Source organism: Tachypleus tridentatus, chromosome 12 (genome assembly GCF_004210375.1).
Source record: "Tachypleus tridentatus isolate NWPU-2018 chromosome 12, ASM421037v1, whole genome shotgun sequence".
In the NCBI taxonomy this organism is placed as follows: Eukaryota; Metazoa; Arthropoda; class Merostomata; order Xiphosura; family Limulidae; genus Tachypleus; species Tachypleus tridentatus.
Window position 1 is genome coordinate 9,104,909 of NC_134836.1, and position 23,549 is coordinate 9,128,457.

A 23,549-nucleotide genomic window follows, 5' to 3' on the forward strand; every position below is an offset into this window, starting at 1 on the left:
CTGCCTGCCACTTAGCACGGAAGGCTCAAAAGCGGGCCTGGGATACTTTTCGTAGATATCCCACACTTTCAAACCGGTTTGCTTTCCAACAGGCCCGTGCACATGCTAGGTGGGTAAGACGTCAAAGCCAGAAGGAATCTTGGATTAAGTTCACAACCAGCATATCTTCTACCACCAGTTCCAAGATCATATGGGACAGGATTCGAAAGGTTAATGGACACTACAATTCTATCCCCCTCTCGATCTTACTCTCTGATGGTCAGGAGGTGACTGATGTTCAGAACATCGCTAACACTCTAGGTGAAAGCTTTTGCCGGGTATCTAGCACTTCTGCTTGTTCCTCCACCTTCCTGGCCATCAAGACTCGGGCAGAGCAATCACCTCTTTCCTTTCGAACTGACTGTTTCTTTTACTATAATTGTCCCTTTACCCTGGTGGAACTAAAAATGGCCCTTCATCGGTCTGCCAGTACGTCTGTTGGACCTGATGATATTCATTATGACATGCTGCACCATCTATCTCCTGCTTCTCTTGATGTCCTTCTGATTGTTTTCAACCGGATCTGGCAGGAGAATGTTTTTCCTGATGCCTGGTGCCAGGCTATTATTTTACCTTTCTCTAAGCCAGGGAAAGATCCCAAGATTCCTTCAAACTACCGTCCAATTGCTTTGATGAGCTGTCTCTGTAAGACATTAGAAAGGATGGTTAATGCTCGTCTTGTTTGGTTCTTTGAATCAAACAACCTCCTCTCACCCACCCAGTGTGGGTTCCGTCGACAGCACTCCACCACAGACCACCTAATTCGTCTTGAAACATCTATCAGAGAAGCCTTTCTCAACTGCCAACATCTTGTATCAATATTTTTTGACATAGAGAAGGCTTACGACACAACATGGAGGTATGGCGTTTTGCGAGACCTCCATACATATGGGTTACGTGGCCATCTACCTATGTTTGTTAATTTTTTAATGGACAGGAGATTCCAAGTTCATGTGGGTTCGACACTTTCCCGTTCTTTTGTACAGGAACTTGGAGTCCCTCAAGACTGTGTATTGAGTGTTACACTCTTCAGTATAAAGATAAATGCCATCACTGAACAACTCCCTCTCACTGTTGCAAATGGGCTGTATGTCGACGACTTTCACATCTCATGTCAGTCGTCAAACATGAGATATATTGAGGGGCAATTACAAACCGCCCTCAATTGTGTACGGAAGTGGACTCTGGCGAACGGCTTTAATTTCTCTCTCTCCAAAACTGTATGCATGCACTTTTGCCGTCGACAGGGTATTCACTTTGATCCTGAACTTCATATCGGTGAAGTTTTGCTGCCAGTGGTCCCGGAGACCAAGTTTTTGGGGCTTATCTTTGATCGTAAACTGACCTTTATACCACACTTAAAGCAGCTTCGGGTCCAATGCACAAGAGCACTGAACATCCTCCGTGTTCTCTCTTCTACCAGTTGGGGGGCAGATCGCTGTTCAGTGTTAAAGGTATATCGTGCTCTTATTAGATCGAAACTCAATTATGGATCAATGGTCTATGGCTCTGCCAGATCCTCGGCCTTAAAGATGCTGGACCCCATTCATCACCAAGGACTTCGACTCTGCACTGGGGCTTTCCGTACCTCTCCAGTTCAAAGTATATACATTGAATCTCATGAACCTTCTCTACACCTTTGCCGTTTGCAATTATCTTTACAATATACTTCAAATCTTCATTCCTTACCAAAGCATCCCACCTGGAAATGTGTTTTCCTTCCTCGGTGGGCAGTTCTTCTTCAGAACAGACGATCTGTCATTGCTCCGTTTGGCTTTCGCATCCGGGCGCAATTGGATGAATTGGGTCTGTCCTTGGATAACATTGCAGATTCCACAGGTTGGCCCATCCCACCATGGCTTATTACAGCCCCCAAATGTGACCTTTCTTTCAGTCACCTAAAAAAGGCAGATACTCTAGATTGGAAGTACCGTCTTTTATTCAATGAATATCTTTCAAACAATCATTCAGTTCCCATTTATACAGATGGTTCCAAATCAGGTAATTCAGTGGGCTCTGCTATGGTTTGCTATGGGTCAGTAGTTGCGTGCAGAATCCCTTCTACAGCTTCTGTGTTCACTGCTGAACTGTATGCCATATCTCTTGCCCTGGATCATATTGCAGCTGAGCAGTACTCCAACTGCACTATTTATACTGATTCACTTAGTTCTATACTTGCCTTAGAATCGCTACACGTTAGCTCACATCCTATTCTCGCTGATATTCGAAACCAACTGGCCCATTTCTCATTAGCAGTTACTTCAATCCAGTTTTTCTGGATACCAGGCCATGTTGGTATTCGCGGGAACGAGCTTGCAGACATGGTAGCTAAATATGTCTGCTTCAGCACCATCACTCCTGTGCCTATTCCGTACATGGACTATGGTGTTGTCTTCAAGGCTCGGCTCCGTGCCAGCTGGCAGTCCACTTGGAGTGAGCAACGTGACAACAAACTTTTTCAAATCAAACCCAAAATTGGACTTTGGCCATCTAGCTTCCGTAAAGTTCGGAAGGAGGAAGTTGTTCTCACTAGGCTACGCATTGGTCACAGTTTTTTAACTCAACATTTTCTTTTATCTGAAACTGAGGCACCAATGTGTAGTTTGTGTAACACTCAAATCACTATCAGCCACGTTTTACTTTCTTGCCATCGTTACAATTCTCAACGACGGCAATATTTTAAACATATTTTTTCCCAGGGTCAGTCTGTAACATTGGACAGAGTTATTGGTGATGGTGACTCTGTCCACCTTGATAATGTTTTTAATTTTTTAATGGCCATTAATCTTTGTAATCTCATTTAAGTGTTGCATATTTATTCATTACATCTTTTTAATTGTGGTTCCTTTTTTACAGTTTTAATCTCTCTCCTTCAATTTGACATTGGACAATGGCCAGAACATTAAATAACTCGACACCAGGACTGGAAATGCCAACTTCAGGTGACTAACGCTACTGTTTGAACTGTCCGTTTGAACTACTTGTTAGTCGTCCTGGCGAGTTGTTATTATACTTTTGCTGCATATCATTTCACACTTTTACTACTTAACTTTTTAGTACTGGCCATATTGACTCATAACCCGGAACCAGGACTGGAAAGACCAACTTCAGGTGACTGACGGTGGTTTTTATACTTACCTGTTAGTCTTCCTGGCGGGTTATGATCATTACCATTCTGCTACAGGTAGTTCTTTACAACTTTGTTGACTGGATGTCAACATTGGTTTTTACGCCATTTTCTGTTTTAATTGCCGTTTTGCTTATATCTTCATTTACGTTTACAAATTTTACTCCATTTACTTGACTTTATCTTTTTACTGGACATTTGGCTACTCATTGTTACAATTTTGCTATGTATCTTTTAAAACTTCTATTCTTTTACATTTTGATACTGGTTGCTATGACACATAACCCGGAACCAGGACTGGAAAGACCAACTTCAGGTGATTGACGGTGGTTCTTGAACTTACCTGTTAGTCTTCCTGGCGGTTTATGATCATTACCTTTTTGCTAGAGTAAATACCTTACAACTTCTTATACTCTGCCTTCTATCTTAACATTGTAGACTAGGTGTCAACATTGGTTTTATACTTTTTTGTTTTACCTTCATTTCCATTTATGTCTATTACTACATTTATTTATCTATTTTTTTACATTTTTACCGAATGTCTGGCGCAGATAGCCTCGCTGCTTTGTGCCATAAAACACTAAATCAATCAATCAATCAATACTTTATTACTATAATTTCTTTAGCCACATTCAAATGCAGACATGCTACAGTAAGCAAAAAGATACCCTGAATGGGTTTTGTATGAGTACAACTCTATTCATGCTGTTAGTATCCAAGCTTCATTGGTGCAGTCAGATATGAACTTGAAATAAGGATGAATACATATATGACACAAGTTTAAATGTTTTATATATATAGACATAAAAATTCTATTTAAAAATAAAAAATACATTATGGTTTAGCATTAGTTAAAAATATTTTTGGTCTGTATATTACTTGATAACATAAGGAAAATACATGTTCAAAAAAATTAAAATAAACAAAATTAGAGATATTTAGGTTAATGTACCAAAAGCACGAAAATGTGAAGTTCAACTCTGTAATACATGTAAGTATTTTAATTATTTCTTACATAACTATTTTCTAAACTAGTTTCTCAAGATTTCAAATGTGATAATGTATTAAATGTAAATAGATAAAAAGTAAATATATTTTTTTGAAACTACCTTTCTGTAGGAAAGTACCTGACAAATTTTAAACAGTTTTATCCACTGGTTTTATTATTGGAACAAAACTTAATGAAAAGTTTTGTAAATTATCAGGTCATCCCTTAAGTAATGTCCAATTTCAGGTTTAAAAAAAGTGAAAATATTTAAAATGCTTTTAATGTTATTTAATCAATAATGTATGTTTCATTAATTACTTCCTGCCAATTAGCTTTTGAATGCCATTTCTTTAAAAGTCTTGGGGTTTGGAGGAAAAGAATATAAACAGGGTAGTTTTGACATCTTTGTGTGTTCCAAGATATTTTTCCATCAAGATAGTTCTGTAAACTTCAGAGGAGATGATAATCAGATGGGGTAAAGTCTGGAGAATAAGGAGGATGTTGAAGTTTCTCGCAGTCTTGCTCTTCAGTCTTTGCAGATGTGATCCTCGCTGTGTGGATCCATGCATTATCCTGGTGTAACAGAACACCTTTACAATTGGGCCCAGTATGGCCAGGTGGGTTAAGGCGTTCAACTTGTAATCTGAGAGTCACGGGTTCGAATCCCCATCACAACAAACATGCTTGCCCTTTCAACTGTGATGATGTTATAATGTGACAGTCAATCCTACTATTTGTTGGTAAAAGAGTAGTCCAAGAGTTGGCAATGGGAAGTGATGACTAGCTGCCTTCCCTCTAGTCTTACACTGCTAAATTAGGAACGGTTAGCACAGATAGCCCTCGAGTAGCTTTGCGCGAAATTCAAACCAAACCTTTATGATTGATCACAGCAAGCCTCTTTTCTTTCAGTGCAACATTCAAGTGCTCTAACTGTCAACAGTAGAAGTCTGGTGTAATTGTTACATTGAGTGGTGCAACTCAAAGTGGATCACACCAACAATAATATCCCAACAAATGTTTAACAAGACTTTCCTGGGGTGGAGATCCATTTTGAGCTGTACTTTAGCCAGTTTACATGTACTGAGCCATTGTCTGCAGCATTCAACATTTTTATGATATATCCATTTTTCATTTCCAGTTCACTAACCTGCCCCAAAAGGGTGAGTTATGTTCACGAGAGTGCAGAGAAGTGCAAATGTCCACTCTTTCTCTTAGGTTGACTTCTGTCAAATCATGGGGGGACCCATTTTTCAGGGCTAAACACCTTTCCAAGCTGTTGCAGATTACAGTGAACTGTTGAATGGGTTGAATTAAGCTTCAGCACAATCTTCATCAAGTGCAGCCAGCAGCAAGTTATCATTAAACTAAACAGGACGACCTGAATGTGGTACATCACTTAAACTGTAGCCACCCGATCTGAACTTTTGAAACCACCTTCGACATTTTCTTTCATTGAGAGACACAGCATCATAAACTTCTTGGATGTTTCGTGTAGTTTCTGCTGCACTACTGCCTTTTTTAAACTGGTAAAGAGTTATATGCCTTATGGCTCTTCAGACACATCCATCTTCAGAAGGGTTTATTTGATTAATGATCTTAAACAGTGGATTTGAGTTTCTTTTATTTGTCTGAACATTTGTATACATGTACTACTACTTATTTTAGTCATTAAAGCCTTCTACAAAGACAGAAATGATGATGCACTTTCTATATTACATTTTTGAACATTACTTATGGGATGGCCTTATACTTACACTGTAAGTAGTTCATTATCATAGGGTTAATACAATTCCATCATTGGCTCTTATTTCAATCACCAAGGAGGCACACATTTTCATTCCTTTTTGTAGTAGTTGAATATTGGAACTACTTTATTGAGCCCACATACTGCAGATGCATTTCTCAGCATGTCATGTTCCAGGTGCTTTCAACCTCATTGTAGATCAACTTTCACCTACAGAGTGGTTCCTTGACCCTCAGAATTTCTGGTGACTGTACAATCACTGGATTACTCCTTGTCTAGATGCTTTTACCACTTTCCTCAACAGCATATCCATATCACTCCATGTCAGGTCCTTATTGCTCCTTACTAGCCCAACATAATCTTGGCTTTCTCTTCCCCTTTAGCTCCATGCTACTCCCCATCACCTATTCCTATCATTTCATTCCTTCTTCATTAACATTGGTCACCAGTCCTTCACTCTGATATTCATACCCTTTGACTTCATACCTAGCATTTGTCTGGCCCAATGTGAGGAGATCTGAATTGTTTGTGCATGTCTATTCCTTTTTAGTCTAGTCAGTTTATCCTTCCTCCCTTGTTATTTATCTGTGTCAGTGGAACAACATAATTTGTTGGTTACTAAACCATGAGGTTCCCCTTTTTGACATGCTGTTCCTCTTGTTTTGGATTTTCTTACTTGGCTGTTTAACCATGGGGCTTCTGTCTCTTTCATTGCAGGTTGTGAGGCTTGTCCAACACTTTTTATTTTTCCAGGTACTGTGTTGTGTTTTTCTCTCCTACTATCTCCCTTTTATTCTGTTCCTTCCAGATTCATTTACCTCCTCATCATGTGATGGTTCTGGAGTGAAAAGTCATTATTGGTTTTCACTGTCTCTTGTTCCATACATTTGAATCTCCTGTTCCCTGTCTCACCTATCCCTTAAGATTATTTTCTGCTTCTTTTAGTCTGTGGGCTTCATCAGTGTGATACCTTTGCCATCGACATTTCACATATTCTGTTTCTTTCCACATATATTCTCCATTATCTAGATTGATCTTTACTTCCCAAAATATTGGGAACCTGTGATGGGCATTCTTCATTCATACCGATTTTCCTTTTTTCCATTTTCCACCTTTATTTTTGCCTTGATTTGGATAGAATTCTATTTTCTGTCCTTGACCTTCATTGTTATATTGCCTGCATGGCCTCTTTCAATGTTCCCCGTCCCAATTTTTTGGTTCCCTGGAAACTTAACCTCCTTACACGATCTGTCGCCTTCTATTCATACAGGTTGGGCTTATTGGCTTTTTATACTGGTGTATTTTCCTTCTTCCCCTAATTTGTTTTAGATGTTGCTGCATCCCTGGATTTCATCTCCCCTCCATCATCCATTGGAGGAAATTATTCAGTTTAGCATGTGGATGGCACCTCATCTGTTCATCTTCCACTGCTTTCATTTGCCTGTTGCCATCCATGAAACATCAGTTTGACTGAGTCTTGGTAAGTTATATCTTCCTATATGGGTAGCTGTTTCTTTCTCATTGGGGTACTGTCTTTTGCCTGTTTCCATTCCATCAAACATCAGTTTGACTGTAACTTGGTAAGTACCTCTCTATATAGTACTTTTGCTTAGGATGACATGTCTCCTTTAGGTCTAGGATCCCACTCAGTGGTAAATATTACCTAGCCATTTGAAAATTATATACTGTATGGCCACTCATAAGTTATACCAACATGTATTATCTGCTGCCTAGTGATGCAGCTACTCTACCTCTATGAGTGGGTCCCAGCTCTGATTGCCCTGCAGACTTTGGTTGCTTATGACATCTGCTGTAAATAATGTGCTCCATCCTCATTGTGGTTTATTCAGTAGGAAGATATCACACTGGTTATGCATAGCTATTCCTGATGCTCCATCTAAATGAGTTTAGGCCCTATAGGTTAATTCTGCTTAGGGTAACTTGGTGAGGGTTGTATGGGACCATCCTACTGAAGTTGTCTTCAGATAGGGGCTAATACTATTAATCTCATTGTATACCCATGGCCAATATGACATGCTGCTGAGGTGGGATGTTCCATAAAATTGCTGGCAGATTTTCCTTGCAGTGATTTTCTTCATCCACATGTCCATTCTAAACTGTAATAACCTGTGAACTTTCATGAGTAAAATAGAAGGGATTGCTGTCCATCCCTGCTCTATCTTTGATTGAATAAATTATGAGAATTTTGCTTTTAAAAATAGGGTTTTCATGTCTCTGGTGTTGGCATTCCTCCAGACTACCTGCTGCATTTCTCTCCTAAAATTCTTTTAATAGACAAAGAGAGTGCTCTCCACTTTCCAGTTCTTAGTTTCTGTGGTGGTGGACCATGGAGCACACTTCTTAAAGGTGATCACTTCCATTCAGTAGAGACTGAGGCTATGGTGTTCTACTGGTGTAGATGGCATAGACTTGCCACTTTTGCACTCTGTCTGTGTGTGGTGGGTCCCAGAAGTTGATGTTGCATGTCTGTGTACTTCAGCTTCAGTGAAATCCTTTCTGGAGAATGTTCTTATGCAGATATATTTATATATATAGTATTTATATATATATATGTACTAGTAGTATATTTCACAAATTTGAGTATATCTGTCATGTTGCACTTCACTTTTCTGTTTTGGATTTTTCATTATACTATCAACTACATCTCAGCCCCCAGAAACTGGTCTTGGATTTGAACTTTGTCAATCAAACTTCACACACTTGTTGATTGTGCTTCCTCATGTTTCCTTGATCACATGATTTTGCCTCATGTGCTCCACTTCCATTCAGTGAGTCTTTGAGATTGATGTTGCACAAATCCAATTCAATTTGCTCCAGCTCTGTCTTTGCTTGAGGAGCCCACTGGCCATCCTTGCACTTCAGTTTCTGTGCAGTCCTACCTAAAGGATGTTGATGTGTGAATGTTATCCCTCTGGTGCTTCATGTCAGGGAGGTTCACTGTCTAAGGTATATGTTGTGAAGTCCAGTTGGTTTTGGATTTAAAGTGAACTGCCACACTGGCACATTGTTCAAAAGTTGGATACCTAGATAACTGGTGTGTTGATTGTGGATTTGTGCACATGCTCGCTTTAATCAACTAGTATGGAATATTTCTCCTTCCATTTTATTCAACTTCAGGTGAAGATGATGTGGACCCTCCTTTTACAATGGATCAGATTGCGTATGCCTAATGTCACCTGGTTTTGGGCTGGAGTAAACCCGTCATGTATAGTCAGACGCACTCTCACAACTTTACAACCAAGGGCACATTCATTTTAAGTTTCTCTATCGTCCAGTCTGTGGCTGGAAACCCTACTTTAATTTTTATTTTAGACTATGATTCCGATTATTTCAATGGGACCTGGGGCTGAAACCACCCAAATTCTCTCTCATTTGTTGGATGTGCTCCTCTCAATTTTCTCCAGTTTGTGTGACATACACTGAGCAAAAAGCATGCATGATACAGAAGTGTTGCAGGCTCCTGTGTTTATTCCTCTCCTAGCAGAGGCTCATACTCAGTAGATGTTCTTTAGATGCTTTCTTAGGATATTTTACTTATTCATATTCTTCACACTGACCCATCTCCCTTTTCAATTTGTGATTCTAGCTATTATGTGAGAAAAGTAAGATACTGTATTGGCAGTTATTAATTTCTTACACTGAAAATTATTTTCAGTAGGTATTTATCTCCTCTCACAATTTCCATTCTTCCTTCACACTCAAGACCAATGCTTAATTTTTGTCTAATCTCAAAGTGATAGTTTGATAGAGTTGAAGAGAAGTAGTCACGTGCTTCAGGAAGGTGTGATTCACTCCTGTTTTGGAGGGTTGCTGCATGATGGTTTAAATGCAAAGATTCAAGAAACCATGTTAATCATGGGGTAGGTGGAAGTTTCAAAGCTTGTAGCATGTGAAACGTTTTGCCTATAGAGGGCTACACTGAACAAGAATAGCTATTATATGAGTGGAAGTAAATACCTGTCAAAAAATAGGGTTAAAAATAATAATTATCAACACTATCTGTCCAAATGTTCTTATCATACATGGTAATGGTATTTGGTTTCTTTAATATCTAGCTGCTTTGGTTGATTTTTTTTTCTTTAGTAAAATTATTACCTCATAATATCAAATAATCAAGATCTTTCACTTTTCCAAATTTCCCATCTTTAATATCCATTTCTTTTCATTCATATCCATGACAATTTACCTATCTTTATTGATATGTATTTTTCTGGTACTCTCATATACAGATACATACATCTTAGCATTTCACATGCTTTTAATTATGCATATTTTACTGGTTCTTTCATGTATATCTATCTTAGCAGTTCACCTATCTTTATTAACAAGTGTTTTTCTTGTTCTGTCATATTTGTTGCACCTAAATATACTGTATTTCCTCTTTTTTTGCCAGTGACATTTAACATTTTTCTCTGTGTACTTTATACACTCACATATGCAACTAGTTTACCTGTTTTGTTGACCTTCTGTTACTAATTATTCAGATTTCATATACTGTGAAAATATGGCCATAATGAATAACATTATTGGTCACTTTATCTTACATACAATGAAAAGATTGAAATGGCATGAAGCCAATTAGGACTTAACCTAAATTTAAACTCATTTTTGTGTTAAATAACTGGATCTGTTTGACATCTGTTGGCTAAAGCAATGTTTTCAATGCAAAAACCACTACACCCAGGTAACATCAGTCACTATATATTTTATGACCCAAAAAAATAACGATCCTTTACTGGATCATGCCCAGAGGTTAAAAAACACTAGACTAAAATATAAAATAAACTATGAAAACAAAATTTGCTCTCTTAAAGTGATTAAAATAGCCAAGTGTGTTTAGTAGTATATTATAAAAAGACATGGATTAAATGGATGTTGTAAAATAAGACTTAAAAACATGGACACAGGACAATTATCAGTCTCAGCAGTATAGTATGGGAGTCTCTAGAAATGCCCTGAATTCTCGTAAGATACATAAATTATAAATACATTGATCAGTGGATAAAAATAAAAACTCAAATTTTGGCCAGCTGGTTCATTAGAATTATGGATTGTTTTGCTCACACCTAAGATTTATATTTTTAATAATTAAACATAATTTTTGTTAAGTTGAAAGATTTTATGTTTCTGTTTCTTAAAAGAATGAATTGTTATTTTTTCTAATGACACAAATTAGAGAAGGATTGCATTTGGTTCTGTTAACACCATTTAATTTAGGGTGTTATGTTTTTATTTATCAGTTTGTGGTATGTATATTTATTGTCAGAAGGTACAGGTGATAAGCCTAAAATACTATCAAATTTTCAGCTTTACTATTTCTGGTTTGATGTAGTTCTTGATTAACATACTAGATAAAGTTGTTCTTGAATGCTTGCCAAGATTGCCTTTTAAAACATGTTAACAGAGAAAGTGAAAAAAATACCACATAAATTTTTGCAGTTAATTTAATATTTTATTTGTTGTCAGTCATTTTTTTAGTTAATAGAATTTCTTAAAAGCCATTTCTTAGCAGTTTACATTTACTTGCATTATAACCTGTCTTAAAAGTACAGATAGTAGAAGACAAGTTAATGTAATTATGTACCATCACTGAATGCTAAGTGTAGTTTTAAATGAAACTACAATCTTCTTTTAGACTCCAGATAGTGACTTTGTTACAGAAGCTTTACAACCATCATATCAGCTTGATGCCACGGACTTCCCATTTTGCTCTCTGTAGAATGTGTTCTAAGTAAGACATTTTCATTCCTCTTCAGGTTTATTGTCTTTATTGGTAGTTGTTATTGAACTTGTTTTAACTGCTCTGCATCAAACCATTTTTTGTAGTTTAACTGTTCCATATCACTTCCTTCCTTGCTTGTTTCTGTTCAACTTGCATTAAATAAGTCAGTGTTATACTCAAGTACTTGTGAGAGTTTTCAAATTTTAATTGGTTTATTTAACTGAATGTTATAATGTTTTTATAAAATGATAGTTTTAAATTATTTATGGAAAGATTGAAGCTATAATAAAGCCCTTTATGAATTGTTTTAACATAATTTAGTGAAATATTTGCTCTACCATCACTCTTATTGTGAAAAGCTATATATACGTATAAGTTATGGATACAGGATGGAAGTGTGAACAAAAAGTATTCATACAAGTGTTTTATTATTATATAATAAAGTGTGGAAGTCGTAATTTAGTCTTGGTTTTTATTAAAATATGAAATAAAGCCACAATTCAATAATTAATTAATCTCTAGCACTACAGTTAAGATGATATGTACTTTAAACATTAAGTCGGCAGTTACGATAAGGATGTGTTGACACCAACGTTATATTTGTAAGAGAGGAGTGGTTGATGAGAAAGGTAATTACTGATACAGAAAATATCAATGTTAAATAGGAAAAGGATCTGTAATAATAGTAAAGTGCATTACTTACAGGTCTGTGGAAAAGGCACAGTAATTACTTGACATGCTTGTTGATGAAGAAAAACTATGGACTCAGAATAAATGTCAGTAAAAATAAGATGGTAATTTCATGGTCTGAGGAAGTTTCCAGAATATGTATCAAAGTAGAAGGTAAAAAGTGACAGCAAGTGTGGATAAAAACAGGTTGGGGTGGCAAAAACGGTGTTCTTCAATCTAAAAAAGTTGCTAGATTAGAACTGAAGAGGAGATTATTAAAATGTTAAATGTGGTGAAAGGTCTGGTACATATAATTATATCTGAGACAAGACTGTTAGAAATCCTTGTGGGTAAAATTATAAGAGGATGAGGGAGAGACAAACAGAGATACATTTGTCTTGATGAAATTACAAAATTAATTGGAAGTAAAAAGTTTCAATTAGGAAAGCTAATACTGGCAGAAAGTTATAAAGAAGATTGAAGAACCATGGTCATTAATAGAACTAGACACTTAACAAATTGATTATCTGTGACTGTTTATTACATGAACTAATGTTGTGTAAAATAAGTAATTTGTTGGAATTATGATTCATTTGATTAATGTCACAAAGATAATCAACTAGTTCAAATTAGTGTTTCCATTATTACTGTTTTCAGTTATTCCAATTATCCAAGGGATCAAAATATTGTCATTATGGTTTCTCATTATTTTCAATTAATAGAGTGTTACTCAACTAAATCAGTTTGTGTCGTGACTCAGAAACATAATCCACTAATCCAAGTTAGGGTTTCCATTACTATTTTTAATCACTTCATGAGCCTGATGATATAAATAAGTGAACAAATTCCACTATTGTCCAGCATTAGTTGCAGAGCTTCATAACCTGGAAGGACACCATAATGTATTAACTGATGTTAAACATCAGCACTATCTTGAAATTTTAAACCACTGTAGCTCTGAACAACATCCTCAATCTTATTGCAAACATTAAGATGTGTCAAAGAATAGGTAAAAATAAAATGTTTCCAAATAATTGTATAGTAGTGTAACAAAGAATAAACTTTTTTATATATAACAAACTAGAAAAGGTTTATATCATCTGTAGCAATTATGTTTTTCCACTAGCTCAGTGTGGATTATTAGAGAAATTCTAGTGTAACTTGGGATGGAGAAAAGCATTAATGACGATGCTGTGAAATGTTGTATTTGATTATCTTTGGTAGTTGTCCGTAAACTATGTACATGGGCTACTTTAATGTAAGAAAGATAACTTTAATAGTTAAATGACATTCTTGTGTTGGTAATGTGAAATAGTAATATTTTTAAGGTAATTTTTCATTGAACAACATAATATAATTTCAAATGAAATCAAAGTGTTTTCTTCCATGTTTGGTTTTGTTTTAAAAATTTATCTTTACTTTGCAGTTCTACTTTTGCTTCTTGTGTAGGTGTTATAAAATACTGTTCTGTTGTGGCAGTCCTCTTCAATAGTCACATTTCTAATAATTAACCCTTTAGCAACATGTAGCAACAGAGCTCAAAGGTCATGGCTAGAAGAGATGATTGTTTGCTTTATTTTCTTATTTATTGTTCTATATTTTAAGGAAAAATAAGTTTCATAACTTATTTTAAATATTAATAATCTATATACATATATATTGTATAGTCATTGAAATGTTACTGTATAATACAAAATACTAGTTCATTAAAGCACAGCCAAGACCGGGTCAGTTTTATATTGGATACAGTAACATGAGTACACTTGCCAATGCAAGTTATGTTAGCAAGGTATGACTAGAAGGTTAATATAATAGATGTGTAATCTTATGAGACTAAAGCTACTTAAACTAAACATTTGTATTTATATGTTATAATGTGTAGTCATTCTAGCACATAAAAACGTAATTTATATTTATTTCCTAATTTTTTTATGATGGTTATGAGGTCAGTCAATCAATGTACCCCACATGGGGTATAGAAAATAACAAAATATAGTCTTACAAAAAATAAATGTTTGAAATGTGTTTAGGAAGTTTTAGAGATTACACAAATAATATCTGATATTTTGGGAACAAAGAATAGTTTTATTAATCATAACATGAAATCACTTCACACTCAGACTAGTAACCAATCAAACTTGATATTTTCACAAACAAATCATTAGTGAAAATATTTTACTAAAAGTCTTCTAAATTTTTGTGAAGATACAAATACTGTATCAAAAGCTATATGGTAAATACTTAATGTGTGCAGATGTATATATTATACTGAACCTGTTGCAAAAGGGTTAATCCATTTTATTTCACCTGATAACAAGTAATTTGTCTTTAATTGTCTTGTTATGAGTAGGTTACGGTGTCCATCACAGTGTTTTATAGTTACATTCAAATTGTAATTACACTACCTTATTATTATTGTATACAAATAGGCTTGTCATCAAAATGTAATTCATAAATAAACTCTTAATATTCTATATGTTTTTAGATATGAATTTTATAAAGAATATTTTAAAAAATCATAATGTATCAAATTTGTGACATTTGTTTTCTAGGGCTTCCCACTTCTCTAATGTATTTATCACTCCTCTCTGAAGTGGAGAGTTTAATGTAAATTACTTACTGTATTATAGATATTAATAAGGCAAAGTGATTTTTATGATATTCGTTTGTTTTTTTATAGAAACAAAATAGAAAATCAAATGCCCTTGCCACACCTACTTGTCACATTCTCCCTTTAACAAACTGTCAGTAAATCTCTCTATTACCAATATAAAGACTAAATATTAATCTATTATATAATAAGTATATTATGTTGTTTTCAATACCGTGTAATGTATACTTTTTTTTACTTTGAATGTTTCTCTTGCACTGTTTTGATCAAGAAGCTTACAGAATTTATTTAAGGCTATTATGGGGTAATTAGAGAGCCAGTTAAATTATAATAGTTATAAAACATTGTTTCTGTTCTATGTTGTTACCCTGTGTTTTTATATTTATTATTTAACATACTAGTACCACCAGTATAGAAAAAAAAAGTAAATTTAAATTTCATCAGCAACCAACAGCATAAAAATAAAAGGCTAAAGATAAGTATCATATTTCTTGTTTTTCGTGTATATTCTTTATTTATTGTCAAAAAGGTAACTCAAATATAAAATTTAGAAACTTATTGGTTACATAATAAATAATATTAGTAATAATAAAAATTCTTCTTGAGGTGTACTTGTGAACAGCTCTTACATTAGGCTCTTTAGTATAGTAATATGAGTTATACACACACGGAGCAATTTACAACTTCTTTAGTAGGATTATTAGTTAAAAATTGTTCAAAAAAGCAACAAAATTAAGTGTAAACAAGTGTGTACTGTTATGAGTCTTAAGCTGTTTAGGAAAAACAAATGTAGTTTCCTGTTACAATTGCAGTCATTCTAGAAAAAAAAACGAGGGTAACATAAATCTTTTTTGTTGTAGTTATAAACTTGATCAAAGCAACTGAGTTCATAAAAAGTTAAGGTAGAGAAGAAAAAATAAAATGTAAAGTTTAAAAACAAAAGCATTTAATATCTGTCTAGGATAATTCCAATGTGATATCTTACCCTTTTCACAAAAAACTTTCTTGACTTATATTGCCATCTGTTGGTGTAAGTTTCTGCTTGCCACTAGCCTTGATACTCCCATTTATTTCTGCATACATACTAATTATGGCAACTCTCCACCAATAGGAGTGAGACACTACCCCTAAGGCCCTGCATGGTCAGGTGGTTAAGGCACTCAACTCATAATCTGAGGGTTGCAGATTTGAATCCCTGTCACACCAAAAATGCTCACCCTTCAGTCATGGGGGCATTATAATGTGACAGACAATCCCACTATTTGTTGGTAAAAGAGTAGCCCAAGAGTTGGTGGTGGGTGGTGATGACTAGCTGCCTTCCCTCTAGTCTTACACTGCTAAATTAGGGACGGCTAGCACACATAGCCTTTGAGTAGCTTTGTGCGAAATTCTAAAACAAACAAACAAATGCTACCCCTATTATAACTAGCACCTTCTACAATCTTGCAGTTCCAAATCACTTCTTGATTGGCAGTCCTATTGAATACATGTATTTTTGCTTGTGGTTTGATTCACTTATCCACAACTTTTTACTTTCTTAATTCTTAAACTTTAATACATTGTTTTTTACCATTTTATTTTCTCTTTCAATTTCATGAGTTATACACTAACAGTTTCAAGTGGTCACAATGACAACTGCTGCAGTAGAACTATTAACCACATCCAGCATGTCAGAATAATGATTCTCAGACCATGAAATGATGTCTCTGGCCTGTTGGGAGCTGACCAATTCTATGCAATAAACTGAACAAACTGATTATTACCCTGTCATGGTTTTCATTGTTCAGGAAGTTTTGTCCATCTCCTGAATATGCTTATTAGTTGCTTGTATTTTGAGAAACTTGCCCAGACCTCTTTTCCCTTTGGTAGATTTGATTATTCAGGGATATAATGTTGTATCTTTATCTCACATTTCCTATGTTCCACACCTGCTCTTCTTGGGGACTGGCCTTTGTGTCATTATTTTAATGTTTCCTCCTTCCATGAATATTGGGGTTCATGTGAGTTGTTATGGGAAGCATTGTTTTCAGGGACAGTATGCCTTGACCCTCCCATGTACTGTAGATGATGATACTTTTGATTATCATCATTTCAGTTTCCCTTCTTTAAACTTAAAGCATTGGTGTTACTTCTTCCTTTCTTAGTGGGGATCAGACCCCAATAATTCAGTTACCTTTTCTGGTATTTATATTATTGTAACCACCCATTTTGGGTCAAGGCTGTTTGGAGGCCAGATTCCTTCAATTCATCTGCATTTGGAGGTTCTTGGTGGTTAATCCATGGATCCTGAAAGTCATTTCAGTCAGTTTGGTTCTCTACTTGTTGCATTTGGGTTCCTGTTTTCAGTCTGAATCATTCATTTCAGGGGTCTTCATGGCTGTTTCTTGCCTCCTCAAAAAATGACTCAGTTCTACATCGTCAGTTTCTTCTCCAGGTCACTGTTATAGTGGTTGGCTTTCCAAAATAGAACAGTTTTCCCCCACATCCACACAGATTCCTCTCCAACATCATTTGTGGGCTATTGAATGTTTAATGTGTAACAACTCCCACTGTAGAAAAAACAATCTCTCTCTGTTTAGTATATGGTCTTATCTCAAATCCTTCATTTCTTTTGGTCATGCTGTTGTGATTCATCATCAGTGAGTTTTGATAAACCAGCGGAGCCTTGTTTGGGATGCCACTCTTACCCTTCCTTCTTTTTTACAGATCAACTTTGACTGTTGGTTGGATCAGAAAGATATTACCATGTATGTTCCTTATTCACTTCCTCATCCAGAATGTCACCTTTTACAAATGTATTTTTTCTGGTTAGGGAGTGTACCTCAACAATAGAGGTTTTGGGCTTATGGTCTCTTACTAAACCCATTCTCCATATCAATCTTGTAACTTCTTCTTGTCCATCTCACCTGTACCACAGAGTTTTTGTATGTTGCTTCCTTTATTTTTCATTCTGTTCTCTCTTTCTTCATTGAAGTTCACCTAGGATGGAAAGGACTTACAACCCTTTAGGACACACTAGTCCTGTACATCCTATATTTCCTCACATACTGTCCTTTTAGCCTCAGCTTTTTGAACAGGACCTTTTGGTTTCTGTCTGTTGTAAGCTATATGATTGGTGTTATCTGCTACTTTTTGATTTCCCCACCTACTCTCCCTGCTTTTTTTCTAGTTTGGACTTTTATATGGTCTTCCATGTTTTTGTTTTTCTCTCCTTCTGTTTATATTTTGACTTTTTTCTTTTTTTAAATTACATTTTCTCACAATCCCTGTTTCTGTTGCTGTTGTGCAAACTTTGCTCTTCTGATATGTTTGTGTTGGATGTTTGCTGCATTTTTGTTTTCTTATGTTATCCTCTTTCTTGATCATTCTTCTATGCCCAAGATTTCACTTGTTCAGTAGGGTACTCCTGCCTTCACCATTTTTTCTTTCCTTTTTTTTTCCCTCACCTTTAGAGTTATTCTTATTCCACCTGCCTTCTTTGCCCTCTCAGGGCTCTCTGACAATATATGACACACTCTACTACTCCCTTCTATGGTTCTTAAGTCCATTTGTTTCTTCTGTGAAGTCCTCACCTATCCTATGTCCTTTTGCCCGTTGTTCCATCTAATTTGAATTTACCTGGAATTTTTCTTCACTTTCTCCTTTTTTCACATTTTCTTTTCTGATCCACGATCTTATCTTTTCATTGGCTGCATGTTTCCATCTTTTCTTGGGGGACATCACCAATGCTGTAACTGTCTATCTGTGGGTGATGTATATTTCATTCATTTTTATTTTTCTTGACAGGGACCTTTATCACATAGTTGAATCCTGCTCTGTGGCAAATGTTGCCTAACCAGGTGTACCATGCCAGATGATGATGATGATGTTGCGACTCTTCCTGTCACAGACTTGACATACAATTTCAGATGCTGCCAAGTGTTGGTTAATTGATACCATTGAGATGTCCTCTGTGCACTGAACAATGTCATGTTACACACACCATTAAGATAGGGTGTTCTGTAGGACTGCTTTTAGTCTGTTGCTTCATAAATACATTTGTTCCATACTGTACACTCGTGGACTAACATAAGTAAAGAAGACAAAGGTTACTGCCAATTTCTGATGATCCATGACATTGAGGCTCTTCTCTTTGCAATCCTGATGTACAATTCCAAATGTCACTAGGCATTGATTGGTTGATTGGCTTTGTCAGTGTAATTGCACTACTTTTTAAAATATGGTATTTCAGTTACCAGTTGCACTGTCTGTGGTGCTGAGGTCTACTGTACTCTCTAATATATATTTCTACCTCCTCCTTTTAGTGGAGTATTGGAATCCTTGCCACCTACCAGTTCTTAGTTACTGAGGTGATGGACCATTGAGGCCTGTTGTCCTGAATATGCATGATACCATTCATTTGAGAGTAGGCATTCTTCTTGTGTAGATGATGTAGAGCACTTCATACCTCAGACATTATGTATAATTCCACCCACTATATAGTGCAGTTTGCTGCTCTTACTAAGGCATCCTCCTTCCTACAATCCACCAAATGCAGGTGTGGAGCTTGAACATCCACATACATCCTCCCTCACTCATGTTTGGATGATACCCTCCTCCCACTGCAGACTGAACGATAAATTTCTAATGCCACCAGGTTTTGAACTAGAGATTCAACCCCAAATTGTGGTCTCTCTTCCTACTGACTAATATTGATTCCTAGGAGATGCCTTTCCTACATTGCACCTGATGTATAATTCCAGATGACCCTGATGTTGGATGTAGCAATCTGCTATATATTGCAGTTTGCAGCTCCAGCTGAGGTACCCTCCTCCTTATTATCCACCAGATGCAGATGTGGAGCCAGTCCAGCCACATAAGTCCTCACATCTGTTTGGACAGTACCTTCCTCCTGCAAAACCTGTTTGCGTTAGGTTTTGGACTAGAAATGCAATCCCAACTAGTGATTCTTCTTCCTACCATCTGATGTTGGCTCCTGGTAGATTTGGAATTGGTTGTAACTGGTGAGATATGTTAATTCCTACATGTGTAAGGTTGGGTACTCTCCTCCTAATATGAACTGGATGAAAAACTTTCCAATGGCACTCACTTGGGTTCTCCACCTTCCAACTTTCTGTAGATTCATTCCTAGTGCAGCTGTTGTTGTTTGTGTGGGAGGTGCTGGCATGCAGAGACAGATTTTCTGTACAGAAGCTCCTCTTCCTTCCAGAACCCATTTTTGAGGTGAAAGGTAGAGGACCTTATTTCTACTGTGCACCTGATGTACAGCTCCAGATGCCACCAAATGTTCATTCAAGTTTAATTTTGCACTTATGGTCTGTCATACCCTAGACACTTTACACTAGGGGTGCCAGTATTTCTGTAAATTTTTCTTGATGTCTCTTTATGTTTCCACCCCTTGTTTGCTATACCTTACTAACAGGTGAAGAGTATACCTGGCTCAGAAGCAATGTGGTCTTAGTCTTTCACAGGTGTGTTGTTTTTAATTCCTTCTTACACCCCATGATTTTCCTTTGAGCACTTCCAAAAGGAGGTTCGTCTTTTCACTGGCCTTCCACCAGTTCATTGAGGAATTCTAGCTTTTTATGAGACAAGGTAAGACAATGTATCAGAATTTAACCTACTCCTAAACTAAAAATGCATTTCCAATACATTCTTACCTCCTCTCACATTCCCATCTGACCTCCCATTTTCAATGTGATATGGTTTGCTCTACCCAGTCTTCAAGTGGTTAACAACTGCAAGATTTGGAAAGGCACTAGTTACAATAGGGGCCATATCACACTCCTGTTGGTGGAGGGCTGTTGTGTAATCATTTGCATGTAAGTATGCAGAAATAACTGGAAGTATCAAGCCTAGTGATGAGCAAACATTTGTACCAATAGAGAGCAATATAGGTTGAGAAAGCTTTTTGTAAGTAGAGATAAGTATCTATCAGAAATACATTTTCAGTTTAGGAAAATGTTAGCTTTAGTGGTTACACAAATAAACTTTGAAAATTTTTGAGTGTTTGTGTTTTTCTTATAACAAAGCCATATCGAGCTATTTGCTGTACCCATCAAGGAAAATTGAACTCCTGGTTTTACCATTGCAAATCCATAGACTTGCTGCTGTTTCAGCAGGGGAAAAACATCTTGAGATGAAAAAAACTATTTTTGATCTTTACATGAAAATTACTTTGCACATGGAGCAATCAATGCTTTGACTCTGTATCTTTACATACAAATCTCTAGTAAAAATATTTAATTAAAAAATCTTTTGTTTTTTATGTGTGTGTGTGTACAAAAGACTTGTTATATTTATTGAAAGCTTGCCAAATTTTGCAAGGATGCAAATATTGTATTAAAAGTTACAGTATGAAAACTGATAAATGCTTTGGGGTTTCAAGGTCAGTTTAATCTGCTGGCCTTTCATAGGAAAATTTATCATTAGCTACAAGTTTATTACAAAATTGTGTTCTTATTATAATTTCCTTGGTAATGTAAACAGTACTTCATAGAATTCCTGTCAAAGCTCAGTACAAAGTCAAGTATAACTAATAAAATGTTTGTATTTGTTGAAACAGTATTGTATCACTAACTTAAGACATTATTTCATGAACAACTTTTAATTTTACTGAAGTATCTTATAATTTTTACCATAGTTTTCTAGTAAATATGTTTTGGTGATATTCTGCTTGATTAATGGTGAAAGATTATACATTACTGTAAATTCCAGGTTAGTCAGACAAGGATTTGTCACTAGAGGACTAACTCATAGATCACCATTCACTCCAGAGGGGACTCCATTCTGCAATCATCTTCCACGACCAGCACCACGTGTCCCAGTATCTTCAAGTTTCTTAATGGAAATGCTATATGCCATTTACTTTAGCATGTAGGATATCATTCACCTTTATAAAATGTTTTTAAATATATTACATAAATTATCCCCTCCAAAAAAGGCAAAGAAATGGAATTATTACACAGTTTAGTGGATATTTATTTTCTTCCACTAGCATAATATTGTAAAATCAACATTGGATGATTAGCTACTTCCACTAGGGTAATACTAATAAAATGAACATTAAATTATTAGTATCTTCCACGAGGATAGTATTACTGAAATTACCTGTGAATGATTCTTTTTCAGTAATGTGGTACAACTAAAATCAGCTTGGGATTATTAGTTTTTTTCCACTAGGATGGTATTACTGAAATCAAATTTGGATGATTAGATTTTTTCTCTAATGTAGTATTACTAAAATCAGATTTAGATGATTTGTTTCTTCCACTGGAATGGTGTTACTAATATCAACTTTGGATGATTAGTTTATTTCACTAATCTAATATTATTAAAGTCAACTTTGGATTATAGTTTCTTACATTAATATAGTATTATTAAAATAAACTTTTGTATGATTGGTTTCTTCTAATAGGATGGTAACATTAATACTAATATCATTTTTGGATGATTAGTTTCTTCCACAAATTTAATATTACGAAAATAAATTATGGATGATTAATTTATTTCACTAATCTAGTATTACTAAAAGTAACTTTGGTTTCTTCCATTTTTTTGTTATCTTTTTTTGTCTTTCATGTTTGTTTATACCTAACAACACAGATAGAAATAAATACTGAAAGAAAAGTTGTGCAAAAAGAGAAATTTTCTGGGTTATTTATCAGGAGAAAGTTAATAAAGATAAACATCTTTGACATGAAGAATCCTAATTACTTTGAATCAGATATGAGAATCAGGCATGTTAACGACTAGCTTAACTAAAATTGATTTGTTGGTATTCCAATTTTTCAACATAGTAGTAGAAAATAAATTTAATGCATGGGTGGTTAAAAACAAATATTAATTTTGTTGTCTAATGGTGGAAACGTTTTTTTTTTATATATATATATATATATATATATATATATATTTAGAACCTTCATGCATAAATTAAAGTTTGACCCTTTGGAGAAAGGTTCCATTTTAAAACTTGCAGTGAAGCATCAAGTTTTGTATTTATATTTAATTTTTGTAACAATGTTATCATTTTCACATTGTTCATCTGACTACTGTTTTCTCTATGTTTCAAGTATTTATTTTTTAACACTAATGCTTTTGTGTTGAACTCAGTAGTAAAAATTTCTTATGGTTCTTCAGAGACACAAGCAAAAGTATCTGCATGTTTCTTGCAAGCTTTAGTTTAAACATATGCAATTAAAACTAGACATTTTGTTTTTGTTTCATTTTCATGCATGTAAGTTTGATGTAGTTTTCTTTTCAGACATCAACTCAATTCTGATGAGATTGTTACTGATTTCTGCACAGAGTGAGTTCTTTAGGTTGTGTCTTGTATTGTTTGAAATTTTTATATAGTGTCTCTATTGTTCATGCATGATTTCTTTTATTGTTTACTAAATAAGATATTTAAGTACACCAGAGACAGTATAAAATGGATAAAAGAAAATGTATCAATCAATATTAGTTTAGAGAAATATATTTCTTTGCGTAATATAAGCTTATCTTGGTTTCTTTACCTATTTGAAAGGTTACGCAGCTGACTAAGCTGGAGAATGCTTAATTTTGCTTCTGTCAAGAGTCATGGTGCTTTTTATATCTACACTTATAATATTTAACCTTCTTGATACA

At 35.3% G+C, this 23,549-nt stretch overlaps 1 protein-coding gene across 13 annotated transcripts in view; it reads left to right on the plus strand.

The window, feature by feature from the left end:
- The window catches only part of LOC143234051 (hyccin-like), an 82,936-nt gene that overhangs the window by 35,158 nt on the left and 24,229 nt on the right, over positions 1 to 23,549 (plus strand). For 12 of the 13 annotated variants that reach the window (XM_076471080.1, XM_076471086.1, XM_076471082.1 and 9 more), the window contains 3 exons: positions 11,555 to 11,650; positions 21,639 to 21,797; positions 23,185 to 23,229. In XM_076471080.1, the coding sequence (XP_076327195.1) occupies positions 11,555 to 11,650; positions 21,639 to 21,797; positions 23,185 to 23,229 (300 nt within the window). The remainder of the gene's footprint in view (positions 1 to 11,554; positions 11,651 to 21,638; positions 21,798 to 23,184; positions 23,230 to 23,549) is intronic. The other variant, XM_076471077.1, reaches the window with a different exon arrangement.